Source organism: Drosophila sechellia, chromosome 3R (assembly GCF_004382195.2).
Source record: "Drosophila sechellia strain sech25 chromosome 3R, ASM438219v1, whole genome shotgun sequence".
Lineage (NCBI taxonomy): Eukaryota > Metazoa > Arthropoda > Insecta > Diptera > Drosophilidae > Drosophila > Drosophila sechellia.
In genome coordinates this window covers 5,599,369-5,617,288 of record NC_045952.1, presented here as the reverse complement: position 1 = coordinate 5,617,288, position 17,920 = coordinate 5,599,369, and the positions used below count along the sequence as shown (strand labels likewise).

General features: G+C 44.4%; 3 protein-coding genes and 1 long non-coding RNA gene across 6 annotated transcripts; 3 read left to right on the top strand and 1 right to left on the bottom strand.

Moving 5' to 3' along the window:
- Positions 1–1,760: 1,760 nt before the first annotated feature.
- LOC6614159 (protein amalgam) lies at positions 1,761–3,480 on the bottom strand. 2 transcript variants are annotated; one of them, XM_002038576.2, is made up of 2 exons: positions 3,359–3,480; positions 1,761–3,051 (listed from the first exon to the last, which is right to left on the bottom strand). In XM_002038576.2, the coding sequence occupies exon 2, from the start codon at positions 3,042–3,044 to the stop codon at positions 2,043–2,045; it is 1,002 nt and encodes a 333-aa protein (XP_002038612.1). In that variant the 5' UTR covers positions 3,045–3,051; positions 3,359–3,480; the 3' UTR covers positions 1,761–2,042. The 2 variants fall into 2 exon arrangements, with proteins under 2 accessions (XP_002038612.1, XP_032578034.1); XM_032722143.1 differs by having other exon boundaries at positions 3,375–3,479.
- A 37-nt stretch (positions 3,481–3,517) lies between these two features.
- On the top strand, positions 3,518–5,349 carry LOC116801590. Its single transcript, XR_004362112.1, has 2 exons — positions 3,518–4,720; positions 4,991–5,349. It is a non-coding gene; the product is annotated as an uncharacterized LOC116801590 (long non-coding RNA).
- A 1,677-nt stretch (positions 5,350–7,026) lies between these two features.
- LOC6614158 (homeotic protein bicoid) lies at positions 7,027–10,481 on the top strand. 2 transcript variants are annotated; one of them, XM_002038575.2, is made up of 4 exons: positions 7,027–7,361; positions 7,904–7,979; positions 8,035–8,981; positions 9,364–10,481. In XM_002038575.2, exons 1-4 carry the CDS (start codon positions 7,215–7,217, stop codon positions 9,646–9,648), a joined length of 1,455 nt encoding a protein of 484 aa, XP_002038611.1. In that variant the 5' UTR covers positions 7,027–7,214; the 3' UTR covers positions 9,649–10,481. The 2 variants fall into 2 exon arrangements, with proteins under 2 accessions (XP_002038611.1, XP_032578433.1); XM_032722542.1 differs by having other exon boundaries at positions 7,298–7,361; positions 7,882–7,979.
- Positions 10,482–12,176: 1,695 nt separating this feature from the next.
- On the top strand, positions 12,177–13,514 carry LOC6614155 (protein zerknuellt 1). Its single transcript, XM_002038572.2, has 2 exons — positions 12,177–12,313; positions 12,377–13,514. Exons 1-2 carry the CDS (start codon positions 12,227–12,229, stop codon positions 13,343–13,345), a joined length of 1,056 nt encoding a protein of 351 aa, XP_002038608.1. The 5' UTR covers positions 12,177–12,226; the 3' UTR covers positions 13,346–13,514.
- The last annotated feature ends 4,406 nt before the right edge of the window (positions 13,515–17,920 follow it).

Here is a 17,920-nt window from a genome sequence, read left to right as displayed (position 1 = left end):
TAACTTTATATTGCATATTCGTTTTTGGCAAGCGACCCATATTCAAGACATTCAAGATGTTTTGATCCTACCTTATCCTGTTTAAAGACTAAGTTTGTCATATTCGGATATCCAAAATGAACGGATTTTACAAAATTGTTTATAAATGTTTTGTTTCTAACAAGGTATTCTGAATATTTTATATTTTATTTCGCTTATAATATTGTATTTTTCAATATCTTTATATTATTTTAAGGTCAGAGGATGCCGAAAAGTGTCTAGGATGGCATCACTGGTCCTAAGGTAACCACTTGCGGGAACTGCGCAGGCGTCAACTGTGGCTTCGCATCCGCCTCCATCAGGCTGGAATTCGCTGGTGGAGGAGGAACTGAAAGTGGGCTCTCTTTGAAGCCTTTGTCGGGCTCCTTAGCCAGGGCTTACTGTTGCCATTTTCTGCGGCATGGTGGCGGCAAGGAAAAACCCGATTTCCACCCCTAAATTGGCCAGAGTCTCACGTCTGGCGTTCCAATCGACTTTTGCCGACTCTCTCTCAGGGGAGGTTTTGGTCCGAAAATCAATAAAAGTCACGTCGACGTCCATGTTGCTCTGCTCCTGCCGCTGAGGCCTCAACCTCCGGCTCCGGCAGACAATGAAATGAAGTCCTGGCCAAAGGACGACAGAATGGGATGTCGGATGCGGGGCTGGGAGTTTCAGACGAGGACGCACGTGTTGTCCCTGGACTTCAGGCTCGAATGCGTGCGAGTAGCAGCAACAATACCAATTACAATAAAGACAGACATTTAGCCAGGATTCATTCCGAGGGGTGTCCGCAGGAAGGAAAGCCAGCAGGACATGTGAAAAAAGGAGCTAGGAGCGAGGATGAAAAATTTGCCAAATGTATTCCAGCAACGGGTTTCTAATGGAAACAATTAAGTCATTAGCAAGTGTTGATTTTAGTGAGCGATGAGACGGGTTGGGGATTTAGTTAAACTAATGTGCTCCGGCCATAATGGAGTCCTTTGGGGACTCCGGCTGGATCCCCGCACAAGCTCCCGAATAGTTCATGTACCAGTGGCAGACCCAGCTCGTTGGGCCGCCTTACAAATGCCTCGTATTTTTCTCAATTACAATGAACAACTTACATTCGGGCTCACTTTTCGCCACACAACCCACTCCGCATTTTGGCCATGTGAGTGTTTACGTCAAGAGGTGAACTGACTGCCATTTTTTAACCATGATTGAAGAGTTAAACGCTGTGGCACTTTGAGCGGGCTCGGTTAACTTTTTGGCAAATGACTTTCGGCAGCGTTAACCGTTGGAATACCAGCTCAGAATGGAGGTTACATGCTGTTTGTGGTGTCAAGGTGGGACCTTGGTGGCTCAGATGGGAGCTTTAAGGAAGTTTTACGCGACTTATCTTGAAGGATCTTTTATTTAGGGTTTAGAAAGTGGCAACAAAAAAGTTAATGAATTTTTTGAACATTAAGATATATATACTAGCCATCATTCTAACGAAAGTGTGGCTTTTAAAGTGTAAAGTGTGAATGGTTTATTGCTATAAATTAATAGGATTCATGGAGTATTTGCATCTGCATTTACCATGTATTTTTAGATTCCCTCTCGATAATACAATGAAATACTTTTGCCAATGGCTTCTCTCCTTGCTTAGTTTTATTGAATGACAAACCCCTTAGTTTAGTGGCTTTAAGAGGTATTTATTCTCTCGTGGTATCTAACTTACCCCGTATACAAGCCGACCCAACCACATAGGAAAATACCGATTAAACTTTATCAGAGAACTTCTTTTATTTACTTAAGCATATTAATGTGTGTTTGCACGAGCAGACGGATGCAGAGCAAAATTCATAAGGCACAAGCGGTGGCTCGATCTCAAGTGTGTCCGAAAATAATGAAGTCTGAATGGGAGCTAATTGAATGAATCATTAATAATATAAACACAGGCCGCATCCGGACTGGCGAATTGCCGAAAAAGCGAGTCGAGAGGCGAAAGTGAGGGTTCCAGTCTTGTTGCGTGGGAATGGAAATCAGACGTTGAGGGCTTATTACGACAAGGAGGGCACTGGAATGACGGTCTGGAAGAGATGCAGTCGCGCATCGGCGTGTCCCAGCTTATTGGTGGCATTGCAGTAGTAGTCCCCGAAGTCCTCCTCGCCCACGCTGTCGATGCGCAGCACAGAGGTTGTGGTTCCCGAGGAGGAGGCGGTGTTGGCCACCTCGTGGTGCCGGCTAGACTGCAGGGGCACTCCGTTCTTGTGCCAAACTACAGTCGGAGCCGGGTAGCCCTGCACGGAGCACTCCAGCTCCGCGGAGTGGGACACCATCTGGGCGATCTTGGGCCTCTGGACGGCAATCTGCGGACGGAACTCCACCTCGACCCGGATCAACCTCTTGTCCGGCTGACCCTCTCCGTTCTGGGCGATGCAGTAGTAGCCGCCGCGATCCATTCGGTGCACGGCACGAATCCGGAGAGTTGGTTCCGCCAGCAAATGGCCTCCGGCTGGCATCACGGCATTATGTTCGCGAGCCCAGGAGATCGCGGGCTTGGGAAAGCCATTGGCATGGCAGGTCAGCTCCAGATTCTGACCCTCTGTAACCAAGGTGCTTTTGGGGGTGTTCTCCGCAATCACCGGCGGGGTCTTGATCTGCAGGCTCAGCTTCTTGGTCACCTTCTCCGTGGCCGAAACGAGCACCTGGCACTCGTACGGACCCATGTCACTGACTTCGATGTTCTGAATGCGGAAGGTGTAGATGGCACTTCCGGGCTTGGGTCCGTCGGTGACCGTTACGTTGTACCGCTGGTCGGGCAGACTGAGAATATTCCGCATTGAGAGCACCACCGAGTTGGTGTCCGACTCGCTGGGACGCTTGGCCCAGCTCACGGAGAGCTGTCCCACCTCCTCCACGGTGCAGTTGAACTCCACAGAGTCGCCCACACTGGCCACCACGTCCTTGCTGATCTGGCTGATCACTGGGGCACCAAGCACCGACTCCATGCTGATCGCAAGGCAGATTATAAGACCGATATGAAGCCGCAGACGCGTCATGTCTGGTCTGTAAGAAATCAAAATAGATTTGAGATTTAAAAGTGTATCACTTTATGTTGAATCTTTTGATCGCGTTAGCAATTCTAAATATTTCGTATGTAATGGAGAACTGCACTTTCAATCCATCTTATATTCTTCGAATTTAAAATAATAAACTAAAACTTCAAATATAGAATAATAATTTAAAGTTCACAAGTATATATTTTACTTTTAAATAAGAAAGAATGAATTCTGCACACACACTCGCTTTGAGACATTTATAATGCTTGCACACACTTATCAGTTTTATCGTCTTATTTTAATATAATTCATACATTTCTGTTTATTTACAGGATGTTGCTGTTGATTTTGTGACTCTTTTTCCTCGACTATCTCGGTTGTTGTGGGTTCAATGCGCTTCACTTCGCGTTCGGGACTCGACTGAATTGAAAGAGGCGACCGAGCTCGGCTCAAAAATCCGTATCTCTGCTGAGGTTCTGAGTATCTCTATCTGAGAATCGAGTTCTTCTTTTCGTATTCTTCCTGACGCGCCGACGTCGAGGGCTCGGTTTCTCAAGGAAAGTCCCGAAATTTGTACACCGCGAGAATGAGGCAGATAGACATCATTATAATTGATTACCGCGGCTGTGTCTAGACAACGTTGCTTCCTAATCGTTACACTCTAAAAAAAAAAGATAACCTTTGTTTTCTGATATATCATTACTTCTTTTTTTTAGTGAATAAGCAGGTAAACGTGATCAATTTGATTTAAACTTGATTTTTTTGTAGTTAATGATGTGAAAAAAGATTTTAAATGGTTTAGAAAATCAAAATAATTTACCTTTTATTATTTTACATATTTGTTAATAATCAGTACCAGCTTTTTTCAGTGTATTTGCCGATGAAGAAGTCATCGACGTTTTGGATCTTATCACCCCTCGGTTATGTACTTTGTCGCCTTCACAGTATTTGTATCTGTGTTTGTTCAGTATCTCTATCTGTATTTTGTATCTGTGTTTGCATTTCAGCTCGTATTTAAATTGTTTACTTGTGCGTGAGTTTGACTTCGGGCTCAGTTATCAATGCACTTTCCTTCTGGTCTTTAATTGAATTGTTTTGCTGCTCGCTGCTGTTGTTTTTGCCTCTGCCTCTGGCCCCCCTGCTCCACCCACTTGACAGCCCCCGCCCCCAAGATAAGCGGTCAGTTGCAAAAACAAAGCGCCAGCGAAAGCGGCCGCAGGCGAACTGAGAGACCGCGTGCGAAATTCAAATTCAAATTTGTGCCGCCATTTGGCCGTAAACGTTTCGGGGTTCGTGGAAGGAAGGACAACAGAAGGAGCGGCGGCGGGGTGGGAAAGTTGGAACTCTACCCATTTGTGTGATTTATGGCATGGCGCGCTACTTTCCGCTGGCGGCTAACAACACAACAGCAACGAGGACGAGCGGTCCCTGGAATATCCTGGCCGCTCTGGAAATGCCAGCGATCCCAGCGCCGTCTCTTTAGTGCTGTCTCTTTTGCGCCGGAGCAGGGGCGCATGCGCGAAAAGGCAAAAACAAGGGGGTGGTGTACAACGCATTGAATCGAGTCCGGCTTCAGCCATGCTGGGAAATTCTGAGGGATATTTAAAGAGCAGCATTCGGGAAATTTAGGCACCTTTAACTTGGCTGTTCATAGAAATTCTTTTATACGGCTGATGGTATAATATGCTATGTAACATAGCTTATGTTGATTATAGTTGCACTGAAATGAAAAATCATTCCATTATGTAATACAAATTATATTATATCCACTCAGGTTAGATATGTGTCTGGATCTCGATCAATTAGTTCCTATGGAATCTGATTTAAAGATTAAAAGCGGTCAAATACCACTTTATACTATATGTCAAATTCACTTGTTGTATATAAGCACCGAACCATTCGGAAACTTTCTGCTGGCCAAACGCATTTAATTTTCATATTTCCAGCCCGACTCCTGATCAGCCCCGGGCCAAGTCTCCCCCTAAAATCCTTCGAGGTTAACCCGGCTTTACTCTGCGTGATGATTGATGACGACGCTGTCTGTCTGGCGAAGAAATTCCCCCGAAGAGCGACGAAACTATGGCCACAGTTTCTGGAAAATTAAATCACATCTTAAATCGTTTCGGGGACTTCTGCTGAAATGAGGCCGTTCCCATGGGAGAGCAACTGCATCTGTCGTCCGAACTCGGACCCGCACTCTCACTCGTACTCGTACTCCCCATCTGCCGGAATCCTCGTCTCTGAGTGCACATTCGAATCAGATAATTGTAAATTGTGTAAAATAATAAATTTCCAGTTAACTATCTGCGGACCGCATAGGTCGCTTCTATTCCGTCCCTTTCCCGCTCCCCACAGCCGGCTCTCCTTGGCCTCAGCTGCATCCCGGCAGCGTCATTATGACCATTGCGGCGATTCCTTTTGGATGCAGGTCCAGGTCCTGGTCCAGGTCCTGGCAGGTCCGGCTGCTTCATGCTACGCTCGACTTGGCCCGACCGAACTGGACACACACCGAAACCGAACGAAAGGGACGGCTAGACGGCGTGCGACAGAGAGGGCTGCCGCTCGCATTCAGGCGCAAGCGGATCCAAAACAGAAAATGTCAAATTTTGTAATTTATTACCCGAATCCTGTTTCTGTCAGTGACTCTTTGGGTGTTTCGCTTCGGCAGCGGCACACACGGGGGCATTCAGCATTCAGGGTCGCCGAGCGGGGAAGGGAGAAGTCCTGTGTCACACACTGCGTGTGAATTTGTGGCCCAGTTCCGCACAGTGGTATCTAGCAGATACTTTTTTAATATTTCAAAAAAGCAGGATATTTTAAGGATGCAGTTTTATTTACTATGCGCCCAATAAATACTTTTCTTTTTCTTTCTTTTCTTTAATATATTCCTAAAATGTCAGCTTATACAGAGCTTATTGCTTAGATTTGAGTTTAACATAAACTAAGGTATACAATTGGTAAACAGGACAAGAGCTTATATTGCCCTGTTTAATTTGTATTTGTAGTCAGAGTAACCACTGTACCTTTGTGTGTATCCTTGGGCTTTGCCTATGTGAGCGTATTTTGTTTGCCTTTTGGCTGCAGTCCGACTCCGTCGACTGGAGTGTCTGTGAATTGACTTTTGTTGCCAGTTGGCAGCAGCAGAAGCAGCAAAGCCCGGCCAACAGCAACAAGCTCATGCCAGATCCCAAAAGCAAACACGACAATTATTCGGTAAATGTCATTAAAAAATATTTCACTTAAGGCCTTGGTAAAGATAATAACTATATGCTATTTTACAATCGATTATATGATATTTAATGTATATATTGAGTGAGAGTTTTCTTTCGTATGTAGTCGTTAGAGATTCCTTGGCAAAACAAACTTGAGCTCCAGCTTCCTTAGTCTTTGTCCCAAATCCTTATATATCCCGCGATACTATGATTAAACAATGGAGTGAACAATAGCGAAAAGTATGTAACAGAATAAACTACAAAGTGCACATTTTGTTCAATTCAGGCGACTGAAGCATATTAATATTATTATATTAATTAAAATAAAAAATAAGTGGCACATTCGACACATTTCCAATTTATTCCTAAATTTGTAAATTAAATTTTATAAAGTTCCGAGAAGAGCAAAGAACATTCTGGTTCTACTAAATAGTTTAAATATTCAGGCTTTATTATTATTATCTCAAATGCAAATAAAACGTTCACCTTTTGTCAGCGAGCACAACCTTCCAATCAAACCCGACAGGGGGCTCGACAGTGCTATGTCGAGCGCCCTCTGGCGAATACTTTTTGTACTTATGCAGCTTGCAGCGCTGCCGTACTGTGCGACTACGAACTTTTAAATAAGAGGCGAACATTTTAAAATAAAACATCCTAATATTTCTAAATAATATATTGTAGACGTTTATTGATTTTCGAATTACTCAAAGGAAGGCACATCGATGGAAGGCCGCCAATTGTGTCATCTCTACATCTCTTCGCTCATCCCTAAATAACGGCACTCTGCAGATGCGAAGCAGTGGATCGCAAAAACGCAAAATGTGGGCGAAATAAGTTCGTGAGCGTCTCAAAAGTAACCGGTTACTGAAAATACAAGAACGTTTCCACACTCCTTTGCCATTTTCCCGAGCGGCGCTAGGAAATACGTAAAAATAACGCGGCGGAGTGTTTGGGGAAAATGGCGCAACCGCCGCCAGATCAAAACTTTTACCATCATCCGCTGCCCCACTCGCACACACATCCGCATCCGCACTCGCATCCGCACCCACATCACCAACATCCGCAGCTCCAGTTGCCGCCACAATTCCGAAATCCCTTCGATCTGGTGAGTTCCCATCGCCGCAGAGAAGGGTTCTAGTCCCAGGAAAGCTACAGTACAGATTCCCTATGGCGAACAGCCGCAGTAACCCAGTGCGATCAGTGATGACCATAAACATTTATAAATGTGTTTTCAGTGTCTTGTTTGTGATAGCACCTACTTTTAAAGTATCGTAGCCACTCACTGCAGAATCGAAATAACAATTGATATTATTAATCGTTACAGTTAGTATATTAATTGTGGGGCTCGTGTGACAACATATGCTCTTAGTAATTTTCCGAAATGTTTTAAAAGCATAAGGATGTTTCAAAATAAAAGGATGTTTCGGTGCATTGGACGAATGTTGAACCTGTTGCACTCACAGCTTTTTTCATGATCAGAATATCAGTAATGTCTATTTAGCAAAAGCCCAACCTATAGTCATTGTGTTTACATTATTGTTATCCTGCATTGCATTGGTGAAAGTAATATTGCAAGCTTCGGTCCCCGAAGCGAATCGTCCTTTCACGTTTTTATATGAAGACAGTGTACCCTTTGATTCTTTGAAGCTTTTCGATGAGCGAACGGGAGCGATAAACTACAACTACATACGCCCGTATCTGCCCAACCAGATGCCCAAGCCAGGTGAGCTCAAAGCCAACAATGTCAGCCATCGTCTTATCGGATGTCTATCCCCCAGAGGAGCTGCCCGACTCCCTGGTGATGCGGCGACCACGTCGCACCCGCACCACCTTTACCAGCTCTCAAATAGCAGAGCTGGAGCAGCACTTTTTGCAGGGACGATACCTCACAGCACCCCGACTGGCGGATCTGTCAGCGAAACTGGCACTGGGCACAGCCCAGGTGAAGATCTGGTTCAAGAACCGTCGGCGTCGTCACAAGATCCAATCGGATCAGCACAAGGACCAGTCCTACGAGGGGATGCCTCTCTCGCCGGGTATGAAACAAAGCGATGGTGATCCCCCCAGCTTGCAGACTCTTAGCTTGGGCGGAGGAGCCACACCCAACGCATTGACTCCGTCGCCCACGCCCTCGACGCCCACTGCACACATGACGGAGCACTACAGCGAGTCCTTCAACGCCTACTACAACTACAATGGAGGCCACAATCACGCCCAGGCCAATCGTCACATGCACATGCAGTATCCCTCCGGAGGGGGACCAGGACCTGGGTCGACCAATGCCAATGGCAACCAGTTCTTCCAGCAGCAGCAGGTCCATCACCACCAGCAGCAACTACACCACCAGAGCAACCACGTGCCGCACCAGATGCAGCAGCAGCAGCAACAACAGGCTCAGCAGCAGCAATACCATCACTTTGACTTCCAGCAAAAGCAAGCCAGCGCCTGCCGTGTCCTGGTCAAGGACGAACCGGAGGCCGACTACAACTTCAACAGCTCGTACTACATGCGATCGGCCATGTCTGGCGCCACTGCATCGGCATCCGCTGTGGCCCGAGGCGCTGCCTCGCCGGGCTCCGAGGTCTACGAGCCATTAACACCCAAAAATGACGAAAGTCCGAGTCTGTGTGGCATCGGCATCGGCGGACCCTGCGCCATCGCCGTTGGCGAGACGGAGGCGGCCGACGACATGGACGACGGAACGAGCAAGAAGACAACGCTACAGGTCAGGCATAACCTTATCTGATATCTTTATACTGAGTGTGGCGTTTTTAAATCGAAGCTTTAAGCTTTGTAAAGTGTCCTGTTAGAGATGTTATAGTATATTGTCCACCGGTTCTGAAAGTACTACTCTTTCTGATTGATGAGATTTGGGAGTAATCCAATATTTAACATTTTACTTATAAAGTTTTTGTTTTCTAAATTAGACAGCATTTTTGAAAGTTTTAAAGATATAGCATTTCTTTGACCAGAAAAATGATTTATAAATTTTAATGGTGAAAACAGACTCATATGCTGATGAACATTTGTAGCTATAAATTGTAACCATAATTTAGCAATTTCAATTGAATGTATTCATGTTCTAAGTACGTCATCTCTCTCCGTAGATCTTGGAGCCTTTGAAGGGTCTGGACAAGAGCTGCGACGATGGCAGCAGCGACGACATGAGCACCGGAATAAGAGCCTTAGCAGGAACCGGAAATCGTGGAGCGGCATTTGCCAAATTTGGCAAGCCTTCGCCCCCACAAGGCCCTCAGCCGCCCCTCGGGATGGGGGGCGTGTCCATGGGCGAATCGAACCAATATCAATGCACGATGGATACGATAATGCAAGCGTATAATCCCCATCGGAACGCCGCGGGCAACTCGCAGTTTGCCTACTGCTTCAATTAGCCTGGACGAGAGGCGTGTTAGAGAGTTTCATTAGCTTTAGGTTAACCACTGTTGTTCCTGATTGTACAAATACCAAGTGATTGTAGATATCTACGCGTAGAAAGTTAGGTCTAGTCCTAAGATCCGTGTAAATGGTTCCCAGGGAAGTTTTAAGTACTAGCCTAGTCAGCAGGCGACACGGATTCCAGTGCATATCTTAGTGATACTCCAGTTAACTCCATACTTTCCCTGCAATACGCTATTCGCCTCAGATGTATCTGGGTGGTTGCTCCATTAAAGCCCAGGAATATCCAGCCAGTTACATTTGAGGCCATTTGGGCTTAAGCGTATTCCATGGAAAGTTTTCGCCCCACATTTCGGAAATTAAATTCCGAGCCATCAAGAAAATCTTCTCTGTTACAATTTGACATAGCTAAAAACTGTACTAATCAAAATGAAAAATGTTTCTCTTGGGCGTAATCTCATACAATGATTACCCTTAAAGATCGAACATTTAAACAATAATATTTGATATGATATTTTCAATTTCTATGCTATGCCAAAGTGTCTGACATAATCAAACATTTGCACATTCTTTGACCAAGAATAGTCAGCAAATTGTATTTTCAATCAATGCAGACCATATGTTCCAGTTTCGGAGATTTTTTGCTGCCAAACGGAATACTTATAAAAACCCAAATTCTATTTACATCACTAAGAAGAGCATTGCAATCTGTTTAGCCTCAAGTTTAATTTTAAAATGGTGCACCTTTGACGCTGTCTCTTTAAGCTTTGTATTTTTAATTACGAAAATATATAAGAACTACTCCACTCGGGTAAATTGTGACTAACTACACAACTTAACAAATTTCGGAATTATACTTAGATACTTATCCCATATTTCCGTCCCTTTCTAGAATGAACGAAAACAGTATCTGGTTTTCCCGAAAATCTTATGAATTTAAAAATGCACTTTATGGCACATACTCACACATGCCTGCCATAAAATGTGATTCGCGATTTTTCCGCGAACACCCGCGGATCATAAAACTTTTGCACCAGCTGCCTGTGTGTACTCAGCTACCTGAATCCGTACTCTTATCGCCTGATCCTCGAGCGGTCGCACTATTTAGGTAGGCACTGTACAGGCAGCTCTTGCGGGGCGCCGCCAGGCAACTTGTTGCCCCTATTTTCTTTGATATAAGTTTTGGAAAATCCAGAAGTCCAATAACGCGGCCTACATGAACGAATGTTGATTGGGTTTCTCCCAGTTCTAGAGTTTTTATTGATCTTGGGCGCGTTTTAGTAGGTGGATATGGATGTACTGGAAAAACCAAGCTCAGAATCTATTCTTACTTATCACGATGCTTGTTTTCATATGCCCTTCATCACACCTAGTTTAACAACTATAATTAATAAACTACTTTTTAATGCGCCCTTTAAGAACATATATCATCTTTCGTCTTTCAAATATCGCGAGATATCGCAAAGTATACATCATTTCGTTTTTTATTAATATTGAAAAGCTTTTTAATTTTGTTCAAGTTTTGTATATTGTAATGAAAAACACCCTTCATATTAAATTATTGTAAATACTTTTCGCAATTGACAAAAATATTTAATAATTTTTTGTACACAGCGATGTATTAACTTGGTTGTAATTTTCACTTAGGATTTAAATAAGTTAACTAAGAATTCAACAGGTCAACTTAATTTTAAAAAATTATGTGAATTATAATTTTTAATGAATCTTTTCGACAATTCAAAAAATATTATTTCAAAAATGTTAATATTCATATATAACCTAAGTTAAGATCTTTTAAACTGTACCTCACTCTCGCCGCGCCATTTCCACACGGTTATCCCGTTATGACTTTTCCTTTGTTCCAGAGTATTTTTAGCGAATTCTCGGAAGGAGCAAATCCGATAGCGCCAGTAATAAAATTTGCGAACAATTCCCAAGTTCGAGGACTGAGGATAGGCCCAGGGACCAGAGAACCGAGACAGATTCGCATTCGCCGCGACGAGACTTGAGCATATACTCCTTGGAAGCAAGCAGAGTCATAAACTGTCCAAATCGAGCATGAAACCCCGAGGAGCATCCTTTCTCACAGCGCTGCTTTCATTGCATTATGAGGATAATTGCGGACGGCGAGCGACCAAAAGCCTCGGTTTCACTTTCAGCGCCGCCACCGGAGGCTCTTTCAACAGGTGCTACAAGTTGGACAACAATCGCCTCGGATCTACGATCATCATCAGCCCGTCTACCTGGCGAGACTCCTGCTCTTGCGGCCCAGGAACCCTGGAACTGTCTCTCACGCAACGCCAGATCCTGGCAGGATTTCGATCAAAACAAGCCTCTAGATTGCCCATTGCCAATGGCCGGGAGTCGTCGGACTTGGCTAGTCTCCGAGGTGCCAGTCCAGCGACGAAGGGATTTACGACTCGCGGGCTTAGGCAAATTTTTTCGCAACGATGCGTCGGCGGAATTGACCTGCTTATGTCGTCTACCTACAGGCCCTCCTATATAAGCATTATGTTTGCTTAGGACGACAGATCATTCCACTTTTGACAGCTCACTCGGCAGTACCAGAAAAAAATGTCATCCGTCATGCACTACTATCCAGTTCACCAGGCTAAAGTCGGCCCCTATCCAGCAGATCCTTCCGAGGTTAAATACAGTGATGTGAGTACTCAGATCAAAAATCGAATATCAGCAATATACTAATTTTTTGTTTAACGCTTACAGTTGATCTATGGTCATCATCACGACGTGAACCCCATCGGTCTGCCTCCCAACTACAACCAGATGAACTCCAACCCCACCACCCTCAACGATCACTGCTCCCCGCAGCAGTTGCATCAGCAGCAGGTGTCCTCGGACGAGAATCTGCCATCACAGCCCAGCCACGACTCGCAGAGGGTGAAGCTGAAGCGATCCCGAACTGCCTTCACCAGTGTCCAACTGGTGGAACTTGAGAACGAGTTCAAGAGCAACATGTATTTGTACAGGACGCGCAGGATTGAGATTGCTCAGCGCTTGTCCCTGTGCGAACGCCAGGTGAAGATCTGGTTCCAGAACCGCCGAATGAAGTTCAAGAAGGATATACAAGGTCACCGCGAGCCCAAGGTCAACACCAAATTGGCTCAACCCCAGGCAGAGCAGAGTGCCCACCGAGGCATAGTGAAGCGCCTCATGTCCTACTCCCAGGATCCCAGGGAGGGCACCGCGGCAGCAGAAAAGCGTCCTATGTTGGCAGTGGCTCCTGTGAATCCCCAGCCAGACTATCAACCCAGCCAGAAAATTAAGACCGAAGCATCAACCAACAACAGCATGTGCTCCAGCGCCGATCTCAGCGAGATCTTGGAGCATCTGGCTCAAACTACAGCTGCACCACAGATCAGCACTGCCACTCCAGGAACACCTGCCAACTCCAGTTCTAGTTCCTCTTCCGGGCACTATTCCTACAACGTGGATTTGGTTCTGCAAAGCATCAAGCAGGATTTGGAGGCAGCGGCCCAGGCGTGGTCCAAGTCGAAATCCGCGCCTATCCTGGCCACTCAATCCTGGCATCCCAGCTCCCAAAGTCAGATGCCCACGTGCGTGCATGCGGCTCCCTCAATGAATCTGTCGTGGGGCGAGCCTGCTGCCAAGTCGAGAAAGCTGAGTGTTAATCACATGAACCCGTGCGTAACCACCTACAATTATCCCAACTAATTTGGAGTTAAATAAGTTATACTAAGTTTTACTATAAATTTTTGTTGGAGCTAAGCAACCGTCTCTGGCCCTTGGACGCAAAATTCTAACCCAACTCAGTGACAAAAGCCATGAATATTCTTAGATTATCGTGAAGTTTAACCCTTTTTTTTAATAAATATATATATATAAATGCCTCTGTATTGGAATCATAGTTAATAAACTAAAATTCAAATAATACAAAGCAATATTTTCTTCAATTTAAAATAATCCTAGCGTCTGCTTGGTTGCCGTACAACTTTTATAAAACTTTGCTTTAGTTACAATCCATTTAGTATCCATAAGCCCACTCCACTCCAAAGTGGACACTTGGCTTCTGAAAAGGAGAAACAGAGGAATGAAGGTGGGGAGGAGAGGAGGAGGGTTAATTTTTAGCATTTAGCTAGTGTCCCAGTTGTCTTCGGTTTCACTTTTGCATTTAATGTCCCATTGCGGGCGACTTGAGGTCAAGTCGAGGAATTTCCATTGCATCGCCCATCTATTAGGGCCCAGAAAAGTGTCAACCGCATTAACTCGGACAGGTCCAGCCCCTTCCCCTTCTCCATTCCCAATCCGGATTCGGATCCGGATCCAGGTTCAGTTTCAGTTACAGCGGGTTCCGTTGGTCATCTTGAGCGGCGGACGTGGAGTGTTAGGATTTGATTTATGGACATTTAACCGCACACATTACTTGCTACTGGCTTCGGCGGCTGTCCAGCGTCTTGCAGCGCGGAAATGCGGCACTCAGCCTCAGCTCCAAGGAATTTCCACCAGCCCTTTGGTCCTTGGTCCGGGCCCTTAGGTGTGGAGTGCTGTATGTGTGGCAAATTGCTTCCCCTGGGAGGAAATTGTCGCTCGCACTTGCCACGGCCAAAGGACTCGCAGGAAGTGCACTTAGAAAAATAATAGTGCAGTGAGAGCTATTTGCAAATATTCACATAATCAAAAAACTCTAGTATTGTTCAATAATAATATTTTGCTATACAATTGAACTAGAACTAAACTTGTGTATTTTAATATAAGGAAAAAATCGATTTAGTTACAATTCATCAGTTGGGTCACTTTTTAGGAATTACACATTTTCTTATGACAAGTTTAAATAACTTTTATTTTGGAGCTGACGCGGAACACATTTCATGACATGCTTGGAGCCATCCTAGAATATTGAATAAATTTTTTAAAGTGCACCCATGTGGAAGTCACGGGTCAAAGGGGAGGACCTTGCACAGGGGGTGAATCCTTGGAATTTTCATGCGCGTTGTTGACATTTCCTGACATGTGGTCCGGTTCGCCTCGGTCCTGGTCTGGTTCTGGTTTGGTTTTGGATCGGCCTGCCCTCGCCGGGAGCATGTCCTACACATGTTTGGGCGCTGCCATAATGAATATAGATGCCGCATTGGAGGAGCGTGGGCGTGGCTAATCGCCCGGCAATCAGAGGCAGCTAATCAAACTCGCATAAAAAGCGAACAGCAGGAACAAGTAAACAACTCGACGCGGCCAGCTTCAATTACGCGAAATGCCAATGTAATAAACATGTCCGACAGCGCAGCGCAGATTGTTGCCATTGCTCGAGTGGCCAATTCCTGAGCTCAATCACTCGCTCAGCAGCGGTTTTATTAGCCGGAATAGCGAATTGGCAGCCGGAGCCCATGGCCCGGAGGCGGGAATCCGGAGCCTTGATGACAACGACATGGCCGCAGTCGCTGCCTGGTCATAACAATAAATTCAGCGGCCGCAACGGAGGCTGGGCGAAAAACATTTCAAATTGTTTCTTGTTAATTAAATTAAATATTCACTTGGGAGTCGCACGCCCACTCCCCGATGCCCAACCGCAGCGTTTTGTAATTAGATTGAATCTATAATTTTTATGGCTAATCGCCTCTCGGAAGCTCTTAGCTGTCAACCAAGCTCACCCCACTCCTCAGCAATGAATTTTGGATTCGCGACCAGGACGCGAAATCCAAGTGCTTGAGCTTGGACTCCTTGCGTCAGCCGAGCGAAATGTATTTTGTGTGCAAATGAAATGTCTTCGCTGAGGAATCCCTGTGGTGAAAGTTAATTAAGCGGGTAAAATAAGTTTAATGCATCGTTTTGAGTCCTAAATCGAACAGTTTTAACTTATATATTTTGAGTTAATCTCACAAATTATTAAAATATATTTGCCTATGAACATTTTTGCTTTCCAAATTCATTTGAACCCGGTGCAGCATCATTCGTAAATAATAAAAACCCTCCTAAAAGCTACCCATCTGCATTTGACTCATCCTTTTTGGCAATCCTCAGCCCAACGGTTTTGGCTCCAATTTGGATATTTTTGGCACGTTTAAACGTTATGACATTTCACAGACGTGTTAGTCCCTCAACGCCAGCGGTATGGCCAACACCTGTCGTATAAACAAATCGTGCTGGGCCAGAAAAACTTTGCGTCCATTCCACACATGCCGGTGTGTACTGTTGGCCCAAAAAATGTGCACATACTCGTATAGTGAACAGCAGGCACAGGTAGCGCTTCTTATTCTGTATTCCACGACAGATTGTGAATGCGTGAAAAAAATCACTTCAGAATTTGAATGCCAATTGCCAAGGAGTGGGTCGAGGGTAGTGGAGCATCCTGTGCCCCAAACTGAGATTGTTGGGCTTACAATAGGATTTTCGTTGCCCCAACCGAGGTGTGAGCCGTGATGTTGCAAGAATCTGTTGCTTAATTTATTTCACCTCTATAGTGGGTCTATAATTTTGCATAAAATGGGTTTCTCACTTAAAGGTCAGCATAACTATTTATGTTTTATCAGTTAAACGTACTGTGTACCTAAGAACAAGCATCCATTCATTTTATTAAATCCCCTCCCCTCCCTTCTGCCAAAAGGTTGTGGTTTGATTTTTATCAGTAAATATATTGATTTAGTTGCATAATGATCAATTAGATTTTGTATTGTGGTGACTTTTGACCCAAATTAAATTTTTTATCATACTATAAAATAAACTCTATTGGATAGTGTGACAGATTGGCTTCTAGGCAATCAAACGGACTCTGTGGGTCTTATTTTCCCATCATTTGTAACTGAGGCGGATACTCAATCCCTATCCCGGCGAGCCGTGCCCATTTCACGGATAATTCGGGCATTTCCTCAACCCTCTCCCTCTCAACAGCTGATACGCATACGCAGCATATGCAAGTGACCGCCCATCTGTAGGGTTGGCCGTATTTATGGCCCGTTGGCTGGTGTATTTTTCATCGGTCTAAAACCCATAATTAAATTACGTGGAATTCATTTATAACAATTACGTCGAAATGGCAATCTATGCTGATGATGCCGCCAGGCGGCGAGTTGCTGCCGCAAGGAGCGTACCAACTTTTGCTTACCAACAACGAAATTCGTGCGCAATAAAAAATGCGGTGCGTCATGTGAGCAATTTGGTGTCGTTGTCGTTTGTCCATTTGCTGCTTGCTGGTTTGCTGGTTTGGTGGCAGGAGCGAAATGGTGCCACAACCAGTTCAGGCTCCTTCTGCCGCACTGCAATTATTTATCCCCGTGCACTCTGCCCCGCCCCTTCCCAGCTAACGTGGCCAAGAGAGCCCGGCGCCTAAGCATGTCCATGTCCGGTTGCCGCGTGTGTGCCGGTGTGTGTGAACCGGCTCCTAAATGCCTGGCCCACACGACACAGACACATATCCGCCACCCAGCTCTCGCTCGCCAGGATCCTTTTCGCCACCCCGCCACCCCACACCCCATGCACCAATGCAGGTAATGTGCCAGCGACATGCACTTCCAGGTGAACCATGGGTGCGGGAGCAGGGGGTTACACATGCACTGGGAGAAAATTATTCAAAATGATTAATATTTTAGTTTAATAAATATTGCCATGTTCGGAACAGCTAAAATGTCACCATTTTAATTGCGTTTTCTGTCGTTCAAGTCAAAATAAACAATTTAGCGCCCTTGACCTCAGAGTTCGATAAACCACTACTTGTAGGCATATAGCATCATTAGCAAAATTCCTTTATTTTTTGATTACCTACTGTTTAACTTTAGCATGAATAAAATAATTATAAACCATTTAAAGAATTACTTAATATCGCTTCGTATTGCTTGTTTCGTTTTATACAGTTCTCAAATTTATTGGAAAAATGTACTATTTATATGTATAACAATAAACAATATATTTATGTTGTTTATTGCAAATGTTCATATTTTAATAACACTATGAAGTGCAATTTTAATATTTTTCTTACATTTTGGTATGGGCGATTAATATAAAATTTTGATAAAAACATACATATGTATAAAATATATTTAAAGATTCAAATTAAATAAGTAAAAAAATGTAACGTAAAAATGTAACGTAAACGTTAAAAGTGTAGCGTAAATTCTAAAAGTATTCAAATTTATGTCAAAAAACAATTTTTTTTGAAATAACTTTATTATACTATAACTTTGTTTTTTTAAGCTAGTTTTGTTAAGTGTAAAGCCTTTTTGATCGGTGAAGGAAGGATTGAGGGGGTAAGTTTCAGTTGTGTTGAGATTGCGGCTCTACTATTATTAGACGCCATTATGT